The sequence below is a fragment of the Kryptolebias marmoratus genome, linkage group LG15 (genome assembly GCF_001649575.2).
Source record: "Kryptolebias marmoratus isolate JLee-2015 linkage group LG15, ASM164957v2, whole genome shotgun sequence".
NCBI lineage: Eukaryota > Metazoa > Chordata > Actinopteri > Cyprinodontiformes > Rivulidae > Kryptolebias > Kryptolebias marmoratus.
This window is the reverse complement of record NC_051444.1, coordinates 25,801,314-25,812,860: the sequence shown is the minus strand read 5'-3', so window position 1 is coordinate 25,812,860 and position 11,547 is coordinate 25,801,314. Positions and strand designations below refer to the sequence as shown.

The 11,547-nt window shown below is 39.4% G+C and overlaps 1 protein-coding gene and 1 long non-coding RNA gene across 2 annotated transcripts in view; both read right to left on the bottom strand.

The window, feature by feature from the left end:
• The window catches only part of hsd17b12b (hydroxysteroid (17-beta) dehydrogenase 12b), a 23,483-nt gene extending 19,851 nt beyond the window's left edge, over nucleotides 1-3,632 (bottom strand). The window contains exon 1 of the mRNA XM_017414301.3: nucleotides 3,306-3,632. Within this exon, the coding sequence (XP_017269790.1) occupies nucleotides 3,306-3,483 (178 nt within the window). The 5' untranslated portion in view covers nucleotides 3,484-3,632. The remainder of the gene's footprint in view (nucleotides 1-3,305) is intronic.
• Nucleotides 3,633-5,859: 2,227 nt separating this feature from the next.
• LOC112450437 lies at nucleotides 5,860-11,217 on the bottom strand. Its single transcript, XR_003039067.2, has 2 exons — nucleotides 10,760-11,217; nucleotides 5,860-8,090 (listed from the first exon to the last, which is right to left on the bottom strand). It is a non-coding gene; the product is annotated as an uncharacterized LOC112450437 (long non-coding RNA).
• Nucleotides 11,218-11,547: the final 330 nt, after the last annotated feature.

Below are 11,547 nucleotides of genomic sequence, written 5' to 3'. Positions count from 1 at the left end.
AAAAAAAAAAAAAAAAAAAAAAAGATCAAAAGCAACTTCGTCTCGCAAAGTTAAAACATTTGGTTTTCTCCGGCAAGACTGACGTAACAGCACAGGTTCAAAGAGGCTGCACAAAGATCACAATGAATTAGATTTATCCATTAGCCCTCACTTTGCTGTCGGACACAAATAAAGAACACAAAACAGTCTATTCAGCTTCCACTTCTAAATCTCCACTGATCTGTTACAATCCAAAGTAGCAGACAACACAACTCGTGATCGCCTTCGCTTGATTTTGAAATGTGACCCATTCAAATTTCAAGGTTCGGGAAGTTAGCGGGGCCAGATGGACAGCGTTCAATCTGATTTGATAATCCTCTCCAACCATAATCCAGCCACGAGCTTTACTGCAGTTTCCAAGCCATGACAAAATGCTGATCGTCCGCTGCCCATTTCTTCGTTTCGTGGTAATATTCTGCAACCTTCTGCGGGCAAATCAAAGACACCAAGAAATCTGACAGGACCCAAACAATATAATCCTTTTGGTAACGGTCTGTCTGCACTCCTGTTTAAATATGAAACTGCATGATTGACTAACTTTAGTTAATAGGCATGCTAATTAACCTCAGAGATCAATAGATTGTCGGTAAATTATCATGGAGCTACACAATCAGTTTTCATTCCACTGTGAGACCAGAACCAGCCTACAGTGTGATCACAGGTATGACAGCTTGTCTGCAGTGGATAACAAATCAGATTAAGCTACTTTGTTGTCTGTGTGAAACTTTATCAATGTCAAATGTGAACAATTCAATCTGTTATGTTGATTTTTTTTCTTTTTTTTTCCTACAGTTGTATTCACAGATTTCAAATTGTTTCATTTTAATTTTCTTTCCCAGATGGAGCACCTGAGGATGGTTCTCTCAGAGTCTCTGATGTTTTCCGATCTGGGAAAAATCAGAAAAGAATCAGGGGACCGGTTGCACTTTATACTGACAAAAAAATGCTGAACTCATAACTGCCTCCGGAGATGGTTACGAGTTTAATGTGAGTTCAGTGTTTGTTGTTCCTCTCTGACCATGGATACCTTACCCAGACATTAATCAGTGCTTCACAAGATATTTTGCACACAGAGCGACGGAGCTGACTCCAACAGTTAAAGTCAAAACTTTAAGAGCAGGTGGAGGGAGCCTTTCAAGAGTATGTGTTGGGTACTACTATCAGCCAATTTTCAGTTCAACATCTGTAAAACTGACTAAGTTATAATCCTCTTGTTAGGGTTTTTATGTTATCAGCCTTTGTGCTCAGGTGTAAAACTGCCTACGTGCGACACGAAGGTCAGACGGCGGGCGCCACACCATCTGGCTCTCCCAAACAGCTATGTGTTTTTGTTATGCTTATGTTTAAACTATGTTCTGGACTGGGTTTGCCCGGCTCAGATCAACCCCTTTTTTCTTCTTCCTTTAATAAAAGAGAAAGCCCAAGTAAGGAGGCAGAACTTCCTGGACAGCACGCCGTTAGGAGCTGTTGTGGAATTTCTCCTCTTTGCGAAGGCCTTCACAAAAAGAAAACGAGCCTCTCCGGTGTGATTCTTTCTTAGCAGGTTAAATAAATCAAAACCCTGACACCTGTTTTCCATCGGTTGTGGATGCAAAATTAAAGTATGTGGTGTTGCATGTGGTTGGCATTTTATTTTCGTCCTAAAACACTGATTGACTGGTGTATTTTTTCCAGATGTGTGAAACACAAACAGAGACCAAAGCAGAATGGCCAAACACGGTGCGTGATATGCATTCCTTCAAGGAATGCTAGGCCTTTTTTGTTTCCATACTTTAGCAGGTCGCCACACTGCCAGACTTTTACAGTACTCACACACAATGGACAGATTTGACCATGGAGCACAGACTCCACAATCTTTAAAACCTTGACAGAACTTCACAATCTGGGCTTAAGTCGCTCTGCTTTGTCCTCCGACCACTGGCATGTTTTCATTCACAAGGCCATTCCTGGAATGCTATCTACAGACTACCTTTCAGTGAGTTGCTGTCTTTTCTATAAGGATTTACTCATCTGTAGCTGTTCTCAAAGCCTATTCTGACATCAGGAGTGATTATTTTAAAGATGTCCCCCTCTCCAATTGCAGGAAGCTGTGACATATGAACATTTGGGTTCTGCAAATGAGTTTAAACATTGCAAGCAAATAGATCCAAATGTAAATGTTGAGATGGGCCATTTTTTTCCCCGTCTGACCTGTGTTAACTCTGATCTTTCAAAATTCTGAAAGGTGTGTGTGTGCGTTTTGTCCTCTTTAGTTTTCATTTAAGGAACTCTGATATGTACTGTTTAGCGTACATCATCTCTGAATTATTTGTTACTTTTCAGCTAACTTGAGACTGTCCGTCTCGAGCAGGTTGCTGTGAAAAATAGATTTTAAAATGTGAACCGTTTTTTGTTTTTCTTGTTTTCTTTCTTTTTCTTTGTACAAGCGTAATTAACTGTATAGAATATCCTTATATATTTAACTTTCAGATCAAAGCTGTGTGTAAATCAAACTTCAATGGTTAGTGTGTTGCAATGGTTATGGCTAGTGACAAACTGAAGGCCGTTTGAGCGGATCAACCCTAATCTGTTAGATGTGGTCAGAAATTAGAAATGTAGGCAAAACAATTAATCATCAATTTCTTATTCATTAACAGTAAACTTAACAGCAAAATACCAAACATGTACTCGAAATATGGATCTAAATTGATAGTTCTGTTGAATCAAACATCTTAAAGAAAACAATGAAATGTTTCATGTGCCATCTTATTGAATAAAACAAACAAAATTTGTAAACAGAAAATAGATCAGTAAACATTTAGCATTCTGGACAATTACCTACCTTTTTTAAAAATGAATAACTAATGCACGATTATAAGGCGTTTTCAGTAACTGAACTATGCTGGAAAGAAGTAAAACATGTCAAGATTTAAATCTGAGGACGAGAACAAGAATGTTAAATAACTAGTGCTATTTATTGTTGTAGTTATATCTGCGCTATTAGCAGTTTGGAAAAGTTTCTCTCATCATTATCATCCTCAAAGTCAAACTTTATTTTCACTACACTCCTTAAAGTTCAAATTTGACGAACTGCTTAAAAAGGATTTTAAAAAATTATACTTCAGATCATATATAATGCTTTTATTTCAATTTCAGCCATGCTATTTGATCGATACTGAAGATAGCACTTTTTCCCCAACTTAATCCCATTAATTTTGATTCGTTTTCCTCTTACAGCATTCACAGTTTCAAATAAAAGCTCGTGTTGTCGTTCAGCAGACTCTCACCTGCCCACTTCCCCAGCTTGGTGGGGAACACCAGCCGTCCGTTGCCCAGCACCCACACCCTGAAGCCGGACAGCAGCCGGCACGCGAAGCACACGGACAGCCAGGCCGCGGTCAGAACACCGAGCCAAAACAGCGACGCCACCCCGGCCCGCAACACGGCTTCTCCGCTGAACGACATCCCTGCTCTCACACGCCTCTGTCTGCTTACACTACGACGCCTGGACCCTTTAACCTGTTTTTAATTACCGTGACAAAAACTGCTCAAAGTCCGAAACCAAGTAGCGTTCACGCTCCTCTGTCAGACACTTCCGGGTCTGTGTTTGGCTGTTGGTGATTGGCCCATTTTCTTCTTCATCTTTTTTTGTGAGTTTCATATCACAAATCTAACAAATCGGAACATTTCTGCCCCCTAGCGTTCTCATAAAGCGATCGCAGATTCAGACTAACGATTTAAAATATAAGTAGATTTTTTTCTTCTCAACTACGATGACAAACAAAATAATCATATTCATTATATACAGAGGTAACTATAACTTTAGAGGCTTGCTGAATATTTATTTACTTTTGTAAGAATAAGAAACGGTCTTTATACTTTGTGTGAATGAATTACATTTTTCATTCATTCTTTGTTATTTTTTTGTCTTATTTTTGTTTATTCACTCCTCAATCTAGCCTATACAGTTTTATAAGCTTGTATTTATACGTCTCTTTTTACAGCTTTCTATCTTCCCTTCATCAATGAAATATTGTGAACATTAACTGTGTTTACCAAATTCACTCACATGATTGTTTGGTTTTTTTACACATTTTTTTTTTATCTGTAAATTCTGTACATTCATGCAGAGGACATATACTTTCACACTTATTTTTATTCATTTTTATTTTTTATTTTTGTATTACATATGAAACACTGCAGTATTTTTTTTTCCAAGTGTCCACCACTCCTAAGCAAAATGTATTCAAGTAGTAGTTTCAAATATTTAAATGTTTAATAATATTTCTAGCTGATACACTTTTAAGATGGTGTTAGTCTTACATGTTCCCGATGTTTTACATTTGTTTAACTGTGTCCTCGTTCAGCTAATCCGCGAAAGGTGCAGGTTGTGTTTGAAAACACTATTTGCATTTCTGTTTTTTTTTTTAATTATTATTATTTTACTGTGTTTTGTCCCCTCTAACTAAAAATGCACAAATGAATCTTAGTCTGTTTACTGATGCACTAAATGCTGCAAACAGCTGCTGCCATCTAAGTTTGTTTCAAATTTTAGGTTTTGGTGTGTGTGTGTGTGAGTGTGTGTGTATGTCTTTTCTGTTAAGTGTTTTGAAAAATGCCAAATATAAAAATGCAACTGCAATAAATACAATATATATTATCAAACTTTTATGTTGTCATTTCCTTTATTTTCATAATTGCAATGGATTTTTCCTCATACATAAAAGCCATTAGATGGTTTTACATCACATGTGTGTTTTTATATACGTTAATTTCTTGCAGTCAGTATTTTAGATATGTTTTAAAATCAATTATAGGTTTTCTGTATGTTGTGTTTTTAAAGCTTATTCTTGGAAGAAAAAAAAAACGTATTGTGTACTCCTAAACCCACGTTTTGCCAAAAGAAAAACAAAAAAAACGAAACACGGTGGTAATCCAATTTATGAAATCTTCAAATAGCAAGACAAAAACAACTTATGGTATGTAGGAGATGTTTTTTATTTGAGAACATTAGAGAGTTTGAAGTCCTTTTTAGGGAGCTTCAGACTTTATGAATGTAAAACTGAGTACAAAATCACCCCATGAACAAATTTGTGTGTATCATTAAACATTTAACACACATGGTTTAAAAAGAAAAACAAATTAACTTGAAATCATTCTTTATTCCCTTTTATATTTCTTTTTGCTTCATCTAAATTACAATATATATAATTAGCTTCAACTCAGTGCACAGATGCACACATCCGTACGCAGCACATAGTTCAGCTGAGTGGAGCAGACAGCAGTGGTCCATAATGTTACTGTGAGCGTTACATAAGCGCATTGCTTCTAAAAATAGAAATGCAGCAATTGTAAACAGGAGCCTAAACAGTTGGCTGGAGGCTTTCAAAGGAACCTGAATGAAATCTCAATCAGAGCGTCGTCTCGAACACAAACGGAGCAGCTGCTGATCATCACCTTCAGAGCCTGCAGGCAATCCCTGCAGTCCATGTGTGAGGGAGTGTGAAGGAGGCGGATGGAGAGTGTGATAAGTTTCAACTGTTGCATTGATGAATGAGGAGGAAACACTGTTGAATCAGGGCAGAAATACGGCTAATATATAAAAGTACTGGCATCAGCATTAAAAATCAATCTTTGTGTCAACAGTAACTTCACACATGTTGATGTCCAGCCTCCTTTTAACATATCATTATTTTATGTTATGTTTTTTATTTACAGATTCGCTCTTTTTAAAATCTGATTTTTGATATCATTTGTAGATTTTACAGAACAACAATACAACTGTGACAATGCAGCCTCTTTATAAGGTTCAACAGAAGTTTTAAAAGAACACAATTCCCACTGGATTTCATTGATATTTATTTCAATATTCATCAAAACATCACAAAGATACAGACAGTGTCTTTCAAATCTCCACCAGCATGATTGAAAGTTAGTCACATTGTCGTTGTTTTTCATTATGAATGAAAGCTGAAGTCAAAAAAGACACAAAAGAACATCAGCTGATGTTGAATACTGAATCATTAAAGACGTGGATACCCACAGATAATTAGAATAAATGAAGAGCATGCAAAAACATTTAAAAAAAAAAAACATGTTTATTTCAGTTTTACATTAACTCCACACACAATCTGCCCATCTGAAAAAATAATAAAATAATAATAATAAAACAAAAACAAAACACAACAAGAGGAAAAACATTAAATTAACATCTAGATATTCATACTTTTGTAGACAGAAGTGCATCCCTGAATAGAAAAAATAAATAAATCAATAAAATAAAAACTAAAAATAAAAGCACAAAAGGTTAAACAAACATTGAAATCGTGGCTTAATGGTGTACTTTTTCAGAAATGCTGCTCGCAGCATGTTGTCAGTGTGTTTCCCCTCTCTGCGCTTGAATTACGAAAATCAACAAAACCAGCTTCTTAAGTAAAAATCAAAAGAAGCAGCTTAAGTTTTGTGTGACGCTGCCTGTCAGCACATGTGTGGAAGTATCTGTGTTCAGACGACTTCATAAAGGATTTGGATTACATGGATGTGAGGAGTTTCTGTCAATTTAAGGATTGTCTGTTTCTCTTCTGAAGCCCAATGAACAGAACATGTGGCTCGCTGGTGCTCGGTGACACATTTCTGCTGGATTAACACGTAAACACAAAAAAACATTGCCATAAATTGCACAACAGGCAACAGCAAATGACTTTCCTACTAAGGACATATACATAAAACAAAACAAAAAAAAATCTGTAAATTTAGACTGAAGCTTGTAAAGAAGCCTGTTAATCGTGCGCTCTCATATCAAAGTATACACACACACACAGGCAGTATCTGTACAACACAGGTGCACATCAAGACATACAATGTTCCCTCTGCCTGAAAAATAAAGATTTGAATGTTTCTACAGCTGTGACAAAACAGTGGGATGGACAAAATAATTTTAAACAACCTCAAAGATTATGAAGATGGTTCACGCTCGTATGGTTAGACAGTTTTCTTGTGATACCTCTTTGTTTAAAATAAACTTCCCTGATTTAAAGCCCGAGGACCAACGAGGCAACAAAGATGCACTATTGCAATCCTGCAGGAGAAGAAAGAACAGGTTTATGGGTTCTAAGCGCAGGTCTTTCCCTGATATTCAACTGTAAAGTTCATTTCACTTAGCCCTCCATTTAAAACTTTACCTTAAATTACTATTTTACTGTTATAAAGAGCAAACCTCACAAAAGTGAGGACGCACAGACAGATTTCCACCTGCTCAGTGTCTACTCTGACTGCTGTGTAATTGTTCACATTAAGTAAGCTGATTCAGTAGATGAGTACGCAAGGGAAATGACTGTTTGGACAAGTTCTCACTCTTTCATAAACCAGAAGAGGGGAGTTTACTGCCTGCTTCTTAATGTGGGGGAAACCTCGAGCCCAAAACTGATCAAAGTAATGTAGAGTTCACTCATTCATGTTGGTGTCAGATTCCTAAAAATCACGTTTGTGTTTGTCACAAGGATCAGACGATCATTTATTTCTTAGGGTTTTTTTTTTAATTAAAGCTGAGGTAAGAATGGAATGTATAGTACCATTATAACTCAAACGTGCAGAGATCTGAAGGAGTTAATGTTAGAATTAAGGAAGAATTAAAGAAGAGTGTAGGTCAAGTTGTGTATTTGGATATTTGGGCGTGAGCTTGTTCTTTAGCCTGGTGGCTAGTGGGCTTATTTAGGACTTGGGGTGTTTTATCGCAGCTTGCACTAATAAGAAAACTCTAAATGAGCTTCTCTTCTGGTGGAAGTATCTTCACACGTTGAATAACAAAAGGAAGTCAGAGAAAAGAAAAACACAAAGAAACAAAACCTCTTGAGGCAACTCACATGAACGAACAGAAGTGTTTATGGAGACGAGACGACGTCTTTAATCCCTGAACATTTCAGAGCCCTATTCCAAAAATACAAATATAAAGTAAAACATGTTTCACTTCATTTCAGTTGCTCTGTGGCTTCCACCTGCTGACCTCGCTGTGGTTTGGTCACTGCTGCTCTCTCCAGGTGTCGTGTACTGTATCTGCGTGTGGTGTGGAGGACCTGGGAGTTAAAGTGGCAAAATAAAAAAATATAAAATAAAAACACAGAGTGAAAACAAGGTGAAAAACCAGAAACAAACCTATTACCCTATTTAGGATGAGTCCCTTATAATTGTTCAACTCCTGCGTCAGAGGAGAAAATGATCTGACATGTGATAAAGAAAATGCAACAAAAAAATAAGAAAGTCCAACACAAATACTCATTTAAATTTACCAAGAGGTTTAAATATTATAAAGTGTGGAATTTGTCAAGTGTGTATTAAGTTAAAAATACCCCAATTTTCATCTGACAGCTGAGCAGATGTCTCAAAAATTTTAAAAAAAGTGATATAAGGTACTCAAGGTATCCTACTCTGTCCAAAAAATGTGATCGAAACACATTACTCATATTTGCTTTATGTTTATATAACTGTAGGAGCATTTGGTTAGGTTCAGTTTTCCGTCCCAAGCCTGTCCAGTGTTTACTATCCAGATGTTGCTGCAGAACAAATGCAATAGAAGTAAAAAAAAAAGTCTGTTTATCCTCAAAGAACCAAATGCCATTAAACAAACCGCAAAGATAATATAATGAATCACAACAGAGGGACATGCAGGGTGAACACAGACTACAGGTAGTTTTCTGCACAATAATTAGTACGTCCACAAGCAGACATGGAAGGAAATATTCCACATTTGTTCCCCTTTTTTAAACTACTTTATTCATAGCACAGCAAAAAAAAAAAAAAAGTAAAAACAAAAAAATGTACACAAACTGCTGAAGAGAGTACAGTTTTCTAAAGGCTCTGAGGGCTGTTTGGCTTCCCTCTTTGTTCGGATTCAAGCTGCAAGTGATCAATATTTGCATTTAATATGTATTCCTAAAAACCCAGCTGTTCCGTGATGCCTCTGTGTTTGTGTATGAAACACTTGGTGAGTTCAAAACACAACCCAACACACGTACACACACACCCCTTATATTACACGGAGCTCCTGTTGACAGCAGCAGACTCCTCCATCCAAAACAACCCCGGCGACGTTATCGTCCTCCACGAATGCTTTTTGGGGTAAGGGCTTCCCAGATTCATGTACGCACAGCAAGCCCAGACCGCAAAAAGATTCGTGACGGACAGCTGCTACAAATATCACTCCAGTCTCCACGGGTTCTTCTCCCTCAAAGTCTCCTCAGCTCACGAGGGTGAGACTCTCTCTCTCTCTCTCTCTCTCTCTCTCTCTCTCTCTCTCTCTCTCTCTCTCTCTCTCTCTCTCTCTCTCTCTTTTCTTCCTTGGTTTCATTTTCGGCAGAGCTAAACTGGTGACCGACTGGACTAAGTGGCTTTTCTTCTCAATTTTTTTTCTTCTTTTTTTCATTTTTTTTAGCAGTAACACGCAGCCTTGTTATTAAAAAGAGCGGCGGTGAGGAGAGGCGGTATCTCGCCGCGGTGATGGACTTTAACGCGCAGCGGAGGAATGCTCGCCATCCGATTGGTCGGGGGCGACGCGGCCACCGGCCAATGAGGAGGCAGGGGAAGAGGGGGGAAAAAAAGGAGCGCCTAAAAAAAAGGGGGAAAAAAAGGAAAGAAAGAAAGAAAGAAAAAAAGAAAAAGGAGGTCGAAGCACCTGACAGTTCCTTGACTCCCCCCACCACCTCCCCACCTCCCACTCCTCCAGCTTTCACGGACATCGCTTCAAACAACGTACCAGCAGGCCATGATTTGATGCTAGATTTAAAGCTGCCCCCCTCCCGCTCTCCTTCCTGCTTCATTAATAATAAAGTTTTCTTTATTTTGCAAAGGGTTAAATTTTAAGGGTCCAAATCTCTCCCAGCTGCTGATGTAGTGAGGAGAGGATAGGAAAGGAGAGGAGAGGAGAGGAGGAAGGGGGGGGGCTCGTTTTCATTGGGCCGTCCAGCCCTTCTTTTTTTTTTTCTCCCTGTTCCAGCCTGTCACGATTCTCCCCATCTGTCTCGAGCGCACCGGAGCCAGACGCCACTGACGCAGCACGCGCCTTACTCACTTTTTTTTAGCAGTCACGACTCCAGGCTTGTCGAGCACAAAGGGGGAGAAGAAGAAGGAAAAAAAGGGATGAGAGAAAGAGAGAACGAGAGGGGGTGGGGGGGAGAGGAGGATGGGGGGAATCAAATTTAAACCTCCCCCCACCCACCCCTCTCAACGTCTTTGCACGAAAATCCCTTCAAATGTGAGGCGATCTTGGCAAATGCGCGAAGGAGGCGGCGAGGGTGTTAAAAATGTGCACGAAACTTGTCAGAAATAGCCACAGAGGCTGTGTGAGGGTTCAGCACCACAGAAAGGGGGACAGCTCCCTCCCGAGTCTAGCATCATCCCCGGCTGCAGACCATCCAGCAGCCTCAGCCCGGATGGCAAGGAGCAAGAGGCCGAGCGAGCAGTGATCACTTCAACTCCAAATAACAGCCTGTTCTTTTTTTTTTTTTTCTAACCACAGCTGAGGGTGATCCCCGTCTAGAGCTGCAAACACACACCGGTTGATATCCATCCAGCCTTGCTAAACAAACAAAAAAAAAAATCGCAGGAATCCACCAATAAATTCTCTTTTTTCTTTCCTGCACACGTTTCACCGTAATTTACCGGTTGGTTGCATCCCAATAAGGTTTTACAAGGATCAGCAAAATGTAAAAAAAGATAAAAAGGTGCATTCAGAGAAAGGTTAACTTACCATTGGAGCAGCGGAACCTCCTTCCAAAAATACTAATAATATAAATATATATATATAAAAGGAAACAAAAAGCCTCTTTGTCCTTTAAATGTGCTCCGGCTTTCCGCTCCTCTCACTGTACTCTTGAATGGTATGCCTTTTATAGGAGTGATGCCCCCCTATCTATTTCTGGATCACGATCCAACCCCGTTTCTATTTTTAGCTCGCGCGTGATGAAAAAAAAAAAAAAAAAAGGAAAAAAAAAAAAAAGCTCGCAGAGGTTCCTTGGAGGAATTTCGAGCGTGCGGCGTTTGGAGAGCGGAGCGCGAGCTTCCCCCTGCGCTCGGTACCTATAGGCTGCACGCACCAACGCACGCGCGCGCGCGCCGGGGGCATCTTCCACAAACACAAATGATGCCGCGAGGCGGCAAATTTTGCAAAGGCTACATTTGAACGGGGACGGGACTGGAGCTGTTATTAATTCATGATCTGCCTGTGAATGCACGGTGGCACCAGCTCTGCGCGCGCGCCCATGCATGCGCTCAGAGACGCACCCAACCGATCAAATACGAGTAGCCTATACATTAATTTGGCTCCGATTCTCACACAAACTTCTAAACGTAGAGCTAGTTGGAAGAGGATTTGAAGGCCATTAAAAATAAATAAATACATCTTAAACAAACAGAGAAGTAAAACCGGCTTTCTGCTGCCGCGCGCTGCGTCAGCCGCGCAGCCATTGACGTCAGGTGGAGAATCTCCCACTTTGAAGCAAAGCCTCGTCTGCTTGTAACATGCACAAAACCACAGAT